At 46.1% G+C, this 16,625-nt stretch overlaps 1 protein-coding gene across 3 annotated transcripts in view; it reads left to right on the top strand.

Annotated features, from left to right (window-relative positions):
* Positions 1-5,109, top strand: part of LOC137326887 (von Willebrand factor A domain-containing protein 8-like) — a 50,455-nt gene extending 45,346 nt beyond the window's left edge. For all 3 annotated transcript variants that reach the window (XR_010964278.1, XM_067992268.1, XM_067992267.1), the window contains one exon: positions 4,760-5,109. Coding sequence is in view for 2 of the 3 variants with exons in the window: in XM_067992268.1 (XP_067848369.1) it covers positions 4,760-4,876 (117 nt within the window). In the remaining variant the exon portion in view is untranslated. The remainder of the gene's footprint in view (positions 1-4,759) is intronic.
* The last annotated feature ends 11,516 nt before the right edge of the window (positions 5,110-16,625 follow it).

The following is a 16,625-nucleotide window of genomic DNA, read 5'->3' on the forward strand; positions in this document are numbered from 1 at the left end:
TCCTCCTCCAGTTAGTTGTTTAATTGTCCACCACCATTCACGACTGGATGTGGCAGGACTGCAGAGCTTTGATCTGATCCGTTGGTTGTGGAATCGCTTAGCTCTGTCTATAGCATGTTGCTTCCGCTGTTTAGCACGCATGTTGCCCTGAGTTGTAGCTTCACCAGGTTGGCACCTCATTTTTAGGTACGCCTGGTGCTGCTCCTGGCATGCTCTTCTACACTCCTCATTGAGCAGGGTTGATCCCCTGGCTTGTTGGTAATGATAGAGTGAGGAATATGCCGGGCCATGAGGTGACAGATTGTGCTGGAATACAATTCTGCTGCTGCTGATGGCCCACAATGCCTCATGGATGCCCAGTTTTGAGCTGCTAGATCTGTTCTGAATCTATCCCATTTAGCACGGTGGTAGTGCCACACAACACGTTGGATGGTGTCCTCAGTGCGAAGACAGGACTTCATCTCCACGAGGACTGTGCAGTGGAGATGAAGCTAGATAAACACATGAGGGAAAAAGGAATAGAAGGATATGTTGACAGGGTGAGATAAAGTAAGGTGGGAGGAGGCTCTTATGGAGCATAAACACCAGCATTGACCAGCTGGGCCAAATGGCCTGTTTCTGTGCTGTAAATTCAATGTAAATCTTTTCAGTAGCTTTTGACCACCTCAGGTAGAAGCAGTAAGTACAGTGTGAACAGCAGTCGCCTGCCTATCCCTGCTACTTTTGACATCTAACCACAACAAAACCGTGCTTAATGTTTGATTTGAATACAAGTAAAATACCTATTGTCCTTCAAAGGACCAGTAATTTTGGCTATCAGCTAAATACCAGATTTCTGCCTCTTGGCTGTGTAGGGGGTGGTGGTGTGTGTCAGCTTCACCTCTGACTTCTGAGCGGTCCGAATCGCTCCCACTCCCTGGGTTCTAGACCTTGGACTTATTTGGGGGTTGTGACAAAGTGCAGCAGACAAACTGGTTTTGGTGCAAGAAACTTTGACCTTTATTCAAGAGAGAAAATACAACACAACAATCTTAACACTCTAATAAAATGGGGAACACTTCGGTTCACACGAGGGAAATTACAGTCGAAAGATACCTCACCGCTCCCAATCCCACCGTACTAGCTAAGTTGGACTCTAAAGGGCCAGAGATAATGCTCACCAAACGAAACGTTGACCGTAATTCACCCAGAGGTAAGTCAGAAATAGATTGTAGAGTGGAAACTTTGCGGATCTTCGGTTTTCTCCCGAGTTGGTTTTTTTTGGTCGTGGTGGCCCAATATTACCCGGTTGGTTGCTGGTAATATTCGGTTGGTTGTTTCGTAAGGCCCTTGTTGCCGCGAGGTGTCTGATGGTCACTGGGGCTGTTGCTCTGGTTTCTTCTTGTGTGTCGGCCTGCTTCTAGAGCTGCTGACCTTCCCTGTCGAACTGCCTTCCCCTCGCCTTGTTGTTTGCTGGAAACTGCTCTTCTTTCCAGACACAGGCAGAACCAAGACAAGCAGAACACCAGAGCCAGCAAGAGCCAGAGAGAGAGCGAGAGAGAGAGCGAGAGGTTTCCAGTTTCCACTTGTGGATGTCTCTCTTACAATTGGTCTTCGACACTTTAAACAGGCATGAAGTGGTTTTTTTTAAACAGTTCTTACAAAGTCCTTAAGAATCTTTGATGGCTTTTTGATGGTCCCTCATCATGTTGCCATTGCTTCTCCCGATGGGTCATTGTTAATTCCGATTTTTAGAGCTTGTCACACAAGGCTTCCTTTTGTATCCAATGTCCTTGGTGTTGATGTTTTGCTTTAAAACAAAGACATGGTCCCACCATGTCTGGAGCAGTTGCCTCTTTCAATGGCTGACTGTCTTTCGAATTAGTGCTGAGTGTCGACCACCTGCTGTCGGTTTTGCATTAAAACAGAGGCATGTCTGAAGCAGTAATTCTCTCACATTCCACGTGTGGGTTGTGGATTCGTCTGGTGACCTCTCGCCTATCCATCCATCTTAGGATTTCAGTCAATGGCCAAAGTTTTCCATACTCAGGGAAAAGGTGAATTTCTTTAGGGTTTTTCTCCGAGTTTTGGGGGGTCTGTGAATTTTGAGAATCTTACAGCTGATCTACATATTAAACAGTCTGCCTGCACCTCGTGGACAGTTTGCTTCTGTGATTTTTTTTAAATATTATTCGTTCATGGGATGTGGGCGTCGCTGGCGAGGCCGGCATTTATTGCCCATCCCTAATTGCCCTTGAGAAGGTGGTTGTGACCCGCCTTCTTGAACCGCTGCAGTCCGTGTGGTGAAGGTTCTCCCACAGTGCTGTTAGGTAGGGAGTTCCAGGATTTTGACCCAGCGATGATGAAGGAATGGCGATATATTTCCAAGTCGGGATGGTGTGTGCCTTGGAGGGGAATGTGCAGGTGGTGTTGTTCCCATGTGCCTGCTGCCCTTGTCCTTCTAGGTGGTAGAGGTCGTGGGTTTTGGAGGTGCTGTCGAAGAAGCCTTGGCGAGTTGCTGCAGTGCATCCTGTGTGTGATGCACACTGCAGCCACAGTGTGCCGGTGGTGAAGGGAGTGAATGTTTAGGGTGGTGGATTGGGTGCCAATCAAGTGGGCTGCTTTGTCCTGGATGGTGTCGAGCTTCTTGAGTGTTGTTGGAGGTGCACTCATCCAGGCAAGTGGAGAGTATTCCATCACACTCCTGACTGTGCCTTGTAGATGGTGGAAAGGCTTTGGGGAGTCAGGAGGTGAGTCACTCGCCACAGAATACCCAGCTTCTGACCTACTCTTGTCGCCACAGTATTTATATGGCTGGTCCAGTTAAGTTTCTGATCAATGGTGACCCCCAGGATGTTGATGGTGGGGGATTCGGCGATGGTAATGCCGTTGAATGTCAAGGGGAGGTGGTTAGATTCTCTCTTGTTGGAGATAGTCATTGCCTGGCACTTGTCTGGCGCAAATATTACTTGCCACATATTGCGGGTATTCTCAGGACAGCTTTATGTATTGGCTCCTCCACTAATCCCCTAAAGACAAAAGGAAATTGCAATGAAAACAACCCAATCCTGAATGATCAGTCAGGACAACCAACCAACAAAAAAGACACTGAAAATGCCATTTTTTTTTCTCAGCAACTGAAATTTATAACATCTAAAATAAGGTTCTGAACATTATAAAAGCAATAAAAATTATTTCACAAAAGATGATAAAATACATCCACTGAGTTGTCTTTTTTGCTTAAGGACTCAGCTTCTCCCAAAGCCTGTGTTTGAACTTGATACCAATGCCCAGATCTTTGGCTCTGTTAGCCAAATACAGCGGATTGAGCATGTGCAATGGGCACAATTTCCCAACAATTATCAACGTTTGGTTTCGTTTATATTGAGTGTTTGCCTTAAACAGAATGGCAGTGTGAGAGGGAGAGACTAAAAAGACCCATTTCATACATGTCAGACTGTACTACATGCCTGTTGTAGCCTTTGTTTCATTTATTTTTCTCAGTGGAAAAGTCAAATTGTGTTTTTGAAAATGATTTGAATACAAAATGGATGATTAATTTGAACAGCTTTTTGATTGACCTTTTAAATAAAGGTTATGGGGAGATTTAATAGAGGTGTTCAAAATTATGAAGGGTTTTGATAGAGTAGACAGGGAGAAAGTGTTTCCACTGGCAGGGGAGTGGGAATAATTGACTTGCTCTTTCAAAATGCCAGCACAGACACAAAGGGCGGAATGGCCTCCTGTGCTGCATGGTTCTGTTTTCTGGCCCTGCTGTATCCCAGCACTGTCTGAAATCAGTTCTACAACACCAAGTTATAGTCCAGCAATTTTATTTTAAATTCACAAGCTTTCGGAGATTTTCTCCTTCCTCAGGCAAATGTTTCAAGATCTTGAAACATTTGCCTGAGGAAGGAGAAAATCTCCGAAAGCTTGTGAATTTAAAATAAAATTGCTGGACTATAACTTGGTGTTGTAAAATTGTTTACAATTGTCAACCCCAGTCCATCACCGGCATCTCCACATCATGAAATCAGTTCCTCACTGCAGTACCCATTAGTAGTGAATGAGGAAGCTCATCCCCATTGTTTGTTTCTCCTATCTCTTCATTTTCAAAATCACCCACCCCCTGGCTGATCACATCCCTTAATCTGAGAAGAAGAAGAAGAACTTGCATTTATATAGAACCTTCAAAACCTCGGGACATCTCAAAGCACTTTACAGCCAGTGAAGTACTTTTTTGAAGTGTAGCCACTGTTGTAATGTAGGAAACGCGGCAGCCAATTTGCGCACAGCAAGATCCCACAAACAGAAATAATGACCAGATCATCTGTTTTTGGTGATGTTGGTTGAGGGATAAATACTGACCAGGACACCACGGTTAACTCCAATGTTCTTCTTTGAAATAGTGCTATAGGATCTTTTGCATTCACTCGGGAGGGCAGACGGGGCCTCGATTTAACGTCTCATCTGAACGACGGCCCCTCCCGACAGTGCAGCACTCCCTCAGTACTGCACTGGAGTGTCAGCCTGGATTATGTGTTCAAGTCTCTGGAGTGGGACTTGAACCCATGACCTTCTGACTCAGGCGAGAGTGCTATTAACTGAGAGATACAATGGTGCAGTACTGCATAGTAAAATTGATCCCTTCCGAAAGGGATGGGCTTGTTCGACGCATTGAGCTGTTCCTAAAAGTTTCTCTGCTCTCGTCCTTCATGGGTAATTGTGTCCGTGGGAGGTATAAGTAATTGGAATATTTTGTCTCTTTATCCCCACTCAGATTACTATACAGAAGGACAGTGCATTGGATATGACCGCCCCAAAACATGGAAGAGTTGATGCGGACAACACCCCTCATGTTGGGGGCAACACGTGGGCAGGAGGAACTGGTCAGTAGCGATAAAGGAATTGGTTTCTAAACAACTCCAAAAAAATTAACGACTAACAATGATACTCCATTCACTGTAGTAATGGTTCAAGTTAAAATATAGGCTGGAAAAGAGCATGTGATCTTGAGCAGAGCAGACTGTAGTCTCATCTGACAGACGGGGGGAATTCTACGATTGCTGGCGGGTGAAGAACAAGCTCGCCCGCCACCGGCACATTGGTGGATGAAATCACAGGCTGTACTCCACCAGCTCAATGTACTCTTGACTGGCTCAGTATACGGTCAGTAATTGACTCACGTCGTGTACAAGAGATTTGTGGCCAGCTTATTACTCTATGGGAGGTGGGGGGGGGGTTCATCTTCTGATTTGGCACTTCCGCTGGGATTGCTTTGCCTGACGGGAAATTCGGCCATATACTGTGGACAATTTTCCATCCCGGGACCATAAATAATCACTGAAGGGGGGCGGTGGGGATGGTGGGGGTGTGGACATGCACCCAAATATGCGATGTGTGCTCCAGGCAGGTAGTGCTCCTCGCTGGGAGTACACACTATGAAATGACCTCCTACAGGTTGTCGCCTGTCACCGTGACTTGTAGGTTGTGGGTGAGTAAATGAGGATTTAGGCCCAAGCCTGGCCTTCCTGTTTGGAACGGCAGAGTTTAATACAAAGCTTGTACAAATTGTCCCTGGAAAAGTATTTCCCTCACTGGAATTGTAACTCCCAGATAGGCTGTCTTGTGCACACTTCCTTTGTCTTGAAGGCACAACATAAATGTCAGTGTCCACCTCTGCTGCATATTTAATGGGTCGAACATAACAGGCCGAGACTGCGGCATTTCCCAATATGGCCCCCTGCAACCCCCCATAATGTGATTCTCGCCTCAGTGTAACTCAAACCCTGCCCTCCCGTACAAATGGCTCCCAGTTAACTTTAGACTTGTTCAGGCTTCACACCCTGGGTGGGAGTTGACCTAGAATTGCAGACCTAGCAAATGTCAAAGGTTAAACCGTGATATGTTTGGAATAGTTTATCTTAAAACATGACGGGGAGACAATCCTATGAAAATCTCAATTTTACATTGGCTGCTATTTTATTTTCAAGTCAACATACGTACTGACTTGCTGAATATAATGAAATGGGTCTTCTCATTAACACTGCATTTTAAAGCAGCAACAAATTTGTTTTATTAAAGACCCCTTTGTTTCCCTGCAAACTTTTTCCAATGATGATGGTGTTGCTTGCTATTAAACCAATAATAGTCAGTGTGAGGTGAGTGTATGAGGCAGTAACCTCCAAATACCTAGGTAATTTATTGACTTGCTCCTGCCTAGCACACGATAGCCTCCCAGTGATGATTGATAAGGTGCTTGAAACCAAAAATGTCCAAATGTTTTAGGTTTATTTGTATTTTTAACAAGACCTTGGGGTTAACATGAATGGAGCCCCAGTATAGAGAAACACTGAAGTGAATTGAAATGTTTGACAGTAGATGCCTCTAGTACCTGACAGGAACAGCAATAGAGATGTGGTGTCCGGTTTCTAATGGTGATGTCACCCATCTGTGATGCTTTCCAAACAGACCACTCTTACTGACACAGGATTATGGTGCGTCTCAGTGCTGTGCGGTTTTTGATTAAAAACATTTCCGCACCAGTTAAAAGAGAAGCTAACTGCGTCTTAGGAATTCAAATGTTACATTCTGATCCCTGGACACATTCCATGTGCTTATTACTTAATTATCCTCTTATTTCCTTCTAAATTAATTATCGAAGGGCCTCCTTCATCTGCTTGACAAAGAAATGAAGTGGCCACACTGACGTCAGCCAAGCAGCTTCCCACAGAGCCTGCCCGCTGCCCATTGCCCGTTGTCCACTGTCCATTGCCCATTGCTCACTGTCCATTGCTCATTGCCCATTGCTCATTGACCATTGCTCACTGCCCATTGCCCGTAATAGTTGGACTGTTTCCGCACTAATCCAGAACGTGCTGTTTTCTAACCTGCCGTCTCTGCTGAGCTTTAGCTAATGGGGAACTGGGCTCCGACTCAGCCTGAAGTTACAATCCTGCTCAATACTCTTACAGAATAAAATCATACAGCAAGAAGGAGGCCATTCAGCCCATCGTGCCTGTACCGGCTCTTTGAAAGAGCTATCCAATTAGTCCCACTTCCCTGCTCTTTCCCTGTATCCCTGCAATTTTTTCCTTTTTAAGTATTTATCTAATTCCCTTTTGAAAGTTACTATTGAATCTGCTTCCACCACCCTTTCAGACTCCAGATCAGAACAACTCGCTGGGTAAAAAATTTCCTCTCAATTCCCTTCTGCATTTTTTGCCAATTATCTTGAATCTGTGTCCTCTGGTTACCGACCCTTCTGCCAGTTCTTTTTTTTCTGTAGGAAACTTGTAACAGAAAACCTTCTTCTCAATAACCAATGTAAGGAGTCGCACAACCAGGTTATAGTCCAACAGCTTTATTTGAAATCACAAGCTTTCGGAGCTTTGCTCCTTCATCAGGTGAAGTCCATCACCGGCATCTCCACATCATCCTCAATAACCAGCTGTGCTCTGGGAGTCATACGAACAATGACGGACAGGAAAAGACCCTCTGATCGATCCAGCCTGCCCCACAATTGTGATCCCTTGTGCACATTACAATATATACACTCCCCACCCCACCCGAAACCATGTGATCTCCTGGGAGAGGCGAAAAACCAGATAAAAACCCACGCCAATTTAGGGGGAAAAATCTGGGAAATTCCTCTTCCACCCCGTTAAGCGATGAAAACTAGTCCAGGAGGTCACTCTGGCCCTGATAATTCTATGCAGTACCTTCTTGGTTCATGTCACTAATTTCTACGGAAATAAAAAAATGATCAAAAATAACCATTAAGGGACTGGGTGCTGCAGTGGGAGACACTGTCCTTTTACCTTTGGGATCGGGCTTCATATTCTTCTCAGACTGATGGATAAAAGAATTATCTCTTGGTGGGATGTAAACACCAAGCATTAAATGGGTCCATAGAGTCCAAGAGCAAAGAAGTTATCATCAATTTGTACAAAGTCAAAGGATAGGCCACAGTTGGAGTGCTGTGTGCCCCATTATAGAAAGGACATTAAAACCATACAGCGTACCGCATGGATTCACCAGGATGATATGAGTGAGAAACTAAAGCTATGAGGAGAGACTTGAGACACTGGGGCTATTTCCACTGGAGTGAAGAAGGCAAAGAGCAGATTTAATAGAGATGTTAAAAATTTGGGTCTGCCTTAGATCCCATCTCAGGTTCAGTGGCCACAGTCGCTTCCTTAAGCAGTCTGAGCATCTTACCTTTATGCACTGCCCTATGTCTCCTTGCACTTTACACAGAGGGTTGTTGGAGCATGGAATGCTTTGCCACAGGGACTGACTGAGGCTGAGACCGTTGCATCTTTTAAGGGAAAAGTGGAAAAATATTAGAAATGGGAATATTCACGGCTATAGGGATAGCGTAGGGCTGTAGGAATAATTTTGGATTGATATAGGGCCATGGGAAGAGAGCAGGGCAATGGGTTAGTTTTGGATTGATACAGGGCTATGGGGATTGAGTGGGGCAGAGTTGAAGAGGCTGCACTCTGTATGTGGCTCTGATGTACCTGTCCTGAAAGCATTTGATTCTTAGAAAAGAAACAAGTTCCATTCTCCAGCACAGACCTTCCTCACCCCTGGAAGGTAGCCTGGGGTTCATACCTCCCCTTCACAGTACCAGCCCTCACTAGGGCTTACTCTTTAAGGATGACTCAATGGCCCCGATATTATCAGGGAGGCGGGTTGGCAGCGGTGGGGGGGGGTGGTGGAGGCGACTGGGCGCGTGGGTAACCTGCCCAGTCAAATCGGTGCGTTCCCTACGCAATCGCGGGTAAATTGAAGCCACTTACCTTGGCTTCCGGGTTTCCCATTGGAAACCCGCACAGCGGGCGGACTGTGCACCCGCATCACAGGCTGTCAGCTGGGGGAGCCCTATTTAAAGGGGCAGTCCTCCAGTGCTGCTCCTGCAGCAAACAGCCAAAAGTACAGCATGGAGCAGCCCACAGGAAAGGCTGCACCCAGGTGTAATGATGCCTCACTCCAGGTATTACTAGATGGGGTGAGGAGGAGGAGAGAGATCTTCTACCCAGCGGACAGGAGGAAGTGGCCTGCCTCTGCCACCAAGAAGGCTTGGCTCGAGGTGGCAGAGGAGGTCAGCAGCACCAGCAACATATCCCGCACCTGGATACAGTGCAGGAAGCGCTTCAATGACCAAACTAGGTCAGCTAAAGTGAGTACACTTACTCACTCTCCTACACTCCATCTTTCACATCACCGCCCCCACCCCACAACTCCTTCTGCACTGCCAACACTACTCTATCACATCACTCCTCACACCCACTCAAACCTCATCCCCAACTTACCTGCACTTACTCACCTCCCCAGTACTCATCCCACCACTCAACCCAATCCTCATACAATCTCATGGCTCTGTCTCATACTCACCATCTGATGCATCTCTTTCACGGTCAGCCTCACTCAACCTGCCACTACCTCTGCTGCAACCACAGGAGATGCATCACGTATGAGTAGTAGGAAGCGTAAGGCAAAGGTTTCTTGAGCACAAAGGAGATTCACAAGGGTGTTTGATGGTTTGTCATGTTTTTTATTTATATTCGATTTTGGTTCAACTCACATTAAATATTATATTGTCACCACTACTGCCACGTCTTGACCATTCTTGACTGGCTTGTGCAATAAGTCCCTTTCATGAAGTTCTCCATGAACACCCACACTTGATCCCACCAATTGGGTCACCCTCCAGTGGTTGCACGACTATTTTGTGTAGGTGCCTGTAGCGCAGTACTGTGTTGTGGAGCGCCACGTGGCGGAGGTGGACGCTATGCCTGGCGAGGCTGGTGATGTTGCTCGTCCTCGGATGAAGTGATGAATGCAGCCATGGCGCCCCCAATCCTGACGGTGTGAGTTTGAGGGGGTCCACAAAGTAGGTAAATGTGTTTGCACAGCAGGGTTTAGGGTATAAATTAATAATTTTGAGTGGAAAGACAAAGGTGTTGCAGCCAAAACTTTGTCTGAAGTGACAGAGTGCCCTGCTGCAATAAATGAGGTATTCCCCCTACCTGTCAAATAATCCTTTGCATCTCCCACTGGCTGCTGGCTGAAACACATCTGCTCCAACAGGGAGTGTTTCCCACAGCACAGGAAACACGCTGAGGATCCATGAAAATTGAACCCCTGCCAAAATCTCCAGTCAATGAGGTATGTCAAGTACCTCAACTATCTAAATAACATTGTAAATTATCATCTCGCCGGCTTTAATTGCCGGTGGGAATCCTGCATGCGGCCGCTGGGCCCCTGATCCACTCCGGGATTCCCCATTTTAGGAGCCCCCCCCCCCCCCGCCCCGAACGCACCCGTCCGGCCATCCTAAAATCGGCACCAATGTGTACAAAAACGTTTCATCACTGCAACCTTCACTCGACTCCTCCACTGCCTCTGATTTGTCAGACTACTTGTCCGACATCCAGTCCTCGATGAGCTGGAATTTCCTCCAATTAAACATTGGCAAAACTGAAGCCATTGTCTTCAATCCCTGCCACAAGCTCCGTTTCCTTTCCACCGATTCTATCCCCCTCCCTGGACCCTGTCTCAGACTGATCCAGACTGTTCATAACCTCGGCATCCTATTTGTTCCTCAGCTGAGCTTCCAATCCTATATCCGCTCCATCACAAAGACTTCCTACTTCCACCTCGCCTCAGCTCATCTGCTGAAACCTTCATCCATGCTTTTGTTATCTTGAGACTCGACTATTCCAATGCTCACCTGGCCGGCCTCCCATCTTCCACTCTCCATAGCATGAGCTCAACTAAAACTCTGCTATCCCGTATCCTAACTCAAATCAAGTCCCATTCACCAATCACCCCTGTGCTCACTGACCTACATTGGCTCCCGGTCTAGCAAAGCCTCAATTTTAAAATTCTCATTCTTGTATTCAAGTCCCTCCAAGGCCTCATCCCTCCCTATCTCTGTAACCTCCTCCAGCCCTACAACTCTCCGAGATCTCTGCGCTCCTCCAACTCTGGCCTCTGGCCTCTTGCACCTCCCAGATTTCCATCGCCCCACCATTGGCGGCTGTGCCATCAGCCGTCTAGATTCTAAACTCTGGAATTCCCTCCCTAAACCTCTCCGCCTCTCTACCTCTCTCCTCCTTTAAGACGCTTCTTAAAACTTACCTCTTTGACCAAGCTTTTAGTCACCTGTTCTAATATCTCAGGTGGCTTGGTGTCAAATTTTGTTTGATAACGCTCATGTGAAGCGCCTTGGGACATTTTTCAATGTCAAAGGAGCTATATAAATGTAAATTGATGTTGTTGACTGATTGTCCTAACTCCTGCATCAAACTGTGCACAGAGATTGTTGTAATTGACTTTGGATCAGTGAAATTAAGAACCAGTTCACTGACAAAGCATCTCTGTCATTGGGTTAACCAAAGGACTGCCCAGAGCTATTAGGACATGGATTCAGCTCCATGATTTTGCATGTGGTGGATCACCGATGGTGACCAGATTGTTGGATGGAGAGAGACGAGCAGTGGAGCTCGGCATTACTTTGCACAGAAGAAGAAAGAGGAAAAGAGGAAAAGTTCCAGACCATTATTGCACATCTCCTAAAACATGGTTACAGAGCAACATTGACAGAGACCTGGGGATAAGGCATCTTATCTGCCCTCTCAGGTGCATGTAAAAGATCCAATGGCGCTGTTTTGAAGAAGAGCAGTGGAATTCTCCCCGGTGTCCTGGCCAATATTTATCGCTCAATCAACATCACTAAACCCGATTATCTGGTCATTATCACATTGCTGTTTGTGGGATCTTGCTTTGTGCAAATTGACTGCTGCGTTTCCTACATTACAACAGTGATTAGGCTTCAAAAAGTACTTAAATGGCTGTAAAGTGCTTTGGGATATCCTGAGGCCATGAAAGGCACTATATAAATGCAAGCTTTTCTTTCTTTTATCTGCCCTCGCAGCCTGGTAGTAGACTGTGGGGGGGGTGGGGGGGAGCATATGAAAAAGAGAACTGGTTCAATGAGAAAGGAAATGGAGAAACAAGTAAGCTCCTTTCTGGTGTAAACAACTCTGAGTATAGGATTTCCGAAAGCTTTTCTCCACAAATAGTTCTAGTTGTGAATGGCCAATTTCAAAAGCATGAACAAAAAGTTCTTTGTCGTTTTGCAAAATTTGTCCAATTTCTTGTTAGTGTCAACACTGCTTCTTTTACGATTTTCTGTTAATTGTTCGACTGCACAAAGGGAACCACTTACAAGGTCTGCACTGAGTCGTGAACGAGGCAAGTCTCCTTTTAAAGCCACTGAAAAGTATTGATTAATATTGAAATGTCTGACAAAAATGACAATCCATAAGACAAAAGCAGTGAGCATCGAACACTGTGGAAAATAGAAGTACAGTCCATTCCGAGTCTGGTGGGGGAAAAGGCCCTTTCGGATTTGTTCATTGTGTTGAAATCAAAGCAGCCTCTGTTTCACTTTCCCGAACTAATAGTAATTCATGTAACTGAATGCAGTCGGCTGCAGGATAATTCTCACTTTATGCTGGAAACTTTCCTCAGTGGCCTAACCTTTGCAGTACAGTAAACTGAGGATGATGGGCGAATGATCGAATAGACCTGGTGTGATCCTGCACATTAGTGTCCAGATTCAGCAGTAGTGGTGGAGATTCATTGCTGTGTTGTGCCAGAACCTGAGAGTGTGTACCCCTTCAATCTCTCAAATTGTCACGCTGCTAGTCTCAGCTGACAGTGCTCCAGCAATCTCCGCTCTTGATGCTGATGCTAGAAACGGGACATTTTGCAAGAAGCGATGATGGCAACAAAGCAAATCTCACAATAGAGTTTAGAGTAAAACAAGGGATGGACCTGTGTAGGTGGAAATTAAGGGTCTCTTTTCACTTAGCATCAAGTACGAAGAACACTCTAAATTTAGGTTACAAGTGAAAGGTAGACCAGGCTGCATTTGTGGAAGTTCTAAGCAAAGAGCTCCCAGGTCTTGGGGAGGCCAAGCCTCCCAGAGGAATGTTGGACAGTTTTTTCTTCTGGCACGATGCAGAATATGCACATACGCTGATATAATTCCAGCCACAGGCCTTGGATTAACTCAGAGATGTCACAGAAGTATGAAATATCATGGTCTCCTGTCAGTCCATAGTCAGGACTGTCAGTAAGATAACGATACCATAAAGGCTCCCTTTTTTAAACTGTGTTGGCTGTTTCCTATTTGATGGCAATTTGTTTCCCAATTACTCACTCACCTCTCCCACCACCCTGTTCACGTTCCTCAACAGTACTGAGACCACCCTGGTCAAAGTTACACACACCATCCTGCATGCCGGCGGCTGGTGCTTGGTGCTCCTCCCCTCATCCCTCGACTCTCCTGCTGCCGTCGACATTATCCCCCTCTGTCTCTCCTCCGTGGGCAAACTCTGCAGCACTGCTTTCTGCTGGCGCTTCTCCAATCTTCTCCAATGCAGTCACTAAATCTTCTCAAATAGTTTCTCCTCTCATGTACACACAGCATCTAGGAACAGGAGTAGGCCATTCAGTCCCTCGAGCCTGTTCCGCCATTCAATTAGATCTAGGGTTGCCAACTCTCCAAAATTGTCCTGGAGTCTCCAGGAATTGAAGATTAATCTCCAGGTCGCTACTGTGAGCAACTCGGGAGAAACACCATTTTCTTTGAACACTTTCATTTATTAGTTATAAAAATATTGAAGATGGGGAAAAAGTTGTTTTGACTGGCATCCAATTGGCGTGGGAAGGCTGTGCGATGTGAGGATGGACGCGTTGGGTGACCAATGGGGGAGTGTGGGGTGGGGCAGTTAAAGAGAGGAGGTCAGACCATAAAACCTCCAGGGATACGTGCAATCAAAGTTGGCAACCCCAGTTAGATCATGGCTGATCTGTATCTCAACTTCATTTAGCCGCCTTGCACCTACATCAAGAACGGTTTCCAGACCAGGCAGAAGACAGGTGGAGTGTAAAAGTGGACAGATAAAAATCAGATCAGCCATGATCTTATTGAATGGCGGAGCAGGCTCGAGGGGCCGAATGGCCTACTCCTGCTCCTATCTCTTATGATCTTATAGTCTTATGGTTCTGTAACCCTTAATATCCTCACCTAACAAAAATCTATCAATCTCATTTTGTAAATTTTCAATTGACCTCCAGCCTCAGCAGCTTTCTGGGGGAGAGAGTTCCAGATTTCCACTACCCTTTGTGTAAAGAATTGCTTCCTGACATCATCCCTGAACTGCCTTGCTCTAATTTTAAGGTTATGCCCCCTTGTTCTGGATTCCCCACCAGTGGAAATAGTTTCTCTCTATCTACCCTATTAGTTCCTTTAATCACCTTAAACAACTCAATTAGATCACCCCTTATTCTTCTATATTCAAGGGAATACAGGCCTAGTCTTTGCAACCGATCCTCATAATTTAACCCTTTTAGCCCCAGTATCATCCTGGTGAATCTGTGCTGCACACCCTCGAAGGCCAATATATCCTTCCTGAGGTGCGGTGCCCAGAACTGAATGCAGTCTCCAGATGGGGTCTAACCAGAGCTTTATACAGTTGTGGCATAACTTCCACCTCTTTGTATTCCAGCCCCCTTGAGATAAAGGTCAACATTTCATTAACCTTTTAAATTATTTTTTGTACCGATCCACTAGTTTTTACTGATTTCTGTACGTGGACCCCTAAATCACTCTGCTCCTCCACAGTTCCTAGCTTCTCACCACTTAGAAAATACTCTTATCTACCTTTCTTATGTCCAAAGTGGATGACCTCGCATTTCCCCACACTGAATTCCAATTGCCACAGTTTTGCCCACTCACTTAATCTATCAATGTCCCTTTGCAACTTTCTGCTCCCATCGACACTACTTATAGTGGTACCTAGCTTAGTGTCATCACAAACTTGGATATATGGCTCTCTATTCCTTCATCTAAGTCATTGATAAATATAGTGAAAAGTTGAGGCCACAGCATAGATCCTGTGGGACACCACTCGTCACATTCTGCCAATTGGAGTCCTGTCATTATCCTGACTCTCTGGGGGAAAAATTAGATAGGGGCCGTTTTTGGGCTTAGGTAGTGTGATGTGCTATTACCCCCCACCCAATGGTCCGTGCGCAGGCAGGACGCAAGTTTTGGCCCACCGGAGGACTTACCTGCAATCAGCGTTCCATTCCAGGCCTTGGATGTGGAATCAATGCAATTCACACTTTCTACCACCAGGGGAGCTCAATCTATTAAAGGGACGGTGTTTCTCAGAAATCTCTTAAAGGGAGCTGGTACCTGTTAGCTGTGGAAAATAAGAGTCTACTGCCTGCACGGAGTCTGAACAGAGATCAGACATCGCACATGTAAAACACAGATGCAGGTCCCATCCCTATGTTTACACACTGATGAGTTTTGTTAAAACATTGAATAAAGGTCCCACATCCTCCAATCTGCACGCCAGACCTCACCAATCTGCCGATCTGAGTTGGTACCAGGCCTGCGAGAGTACGTGCACCAAGGTTCTCTGCTGATGCACTAGAGACCTTGGTGCATGAGGTGGACAGAAGGAGGGATATCCTATATCCATAGTGAGGGTGGGTGGGGGCAAGAGGCCCTCCAGACATATATCCAAAAGGCAGTGGGAGGCAGCAGGGGACGAAGTCAATGCCAGGCGCACAGCATCATGAACATGGATGCAGTTCAGGAAGAAGTTCAATGCTTTGACATGAGTGGTCAAGGTGGGTGAGGTCAACTGTCAAGTGGTGTCTCCTACCAACTGCACCATGCACTACACCCCCCATCACCCACATACCAACAAACTCACTCGAACATACGTATGAACATACGAATTAAGAGCAGGAGTAGGCCATTCAGCGCCCCCCAAGCCTGCTCTACCATTTGATAAGATCATGGCTGATCTGATTGTGACCTCAACCCTACTTTCCCGTCTACTGACTATGACTCCCTTGTTAATCAGGAATCTATCTAACTCAGCCTTAAAAATATTCAATGACTCTGCCTCCCCCGGTCTCTGGGGAAGGGAGTTCCACAGACTCACGAACTTCTGAGAGAAAAAATTTCTCCTCATCTCTGTCTTAAATGGGAGACCCCTTATTTTTAAACTGTGGCCCCCAGTTCTAGTCTCTCCCACAAGGGGAAACATCCCCTCAGCATCTACCCCTTCTTTCCATCAGTACTCAACTCTTCCAACCAGATGCTTCCTCTCACCCTCACACATTACCACTGTTTCAAGCCGCCCACCCACAACTCACAGGCCACACACACTGGCAGCTATTCAACCATGACAGGCACATCACCCAGACACACGTCCCGCTTCCTTGCAGGAGAAGGTGGCGCATATCAGGAGGCAGCAAGTGGCTGTGGCATTTAGCCCCTCGAGACTGTTCCACCATTCAATGAGATCATGGTGGACCTGTGACCTAACTCCATATATCCACCTTAGCCCCATATCTCTTAATACCCTTGATTCACAGAAATCTATCAATCTCCGATTTAACTTTCACAAGTAAGCTAGCATCAACTGGCGTTTGCAGCACAGCGTTCCAAATGTCTCCCACCCTTTGCGTGTAGAAGCATTTCCTAACTTCACTCCTGCACGTCCTGTTTCTAAATGTTAGGCTATGTCCCCGGGTCCTAG

This window comes from Heptranchias perlo, chromosome 11, assembly GCF_035084215.1.
Source record: "Heptranchias perlo isolate sHepPer1 chromosome 11, sHepPer1.hap1, whole genome shotgun sequence".
In the NCBI taxonomy this organism is placed as follows: domain Eukaryota; kingdom Metazoa; phylum Chordata; class Chondrichthyes; order Hexanchiformes; family Hexanchidae; genus Heptranchias; species Heptranchias perlo.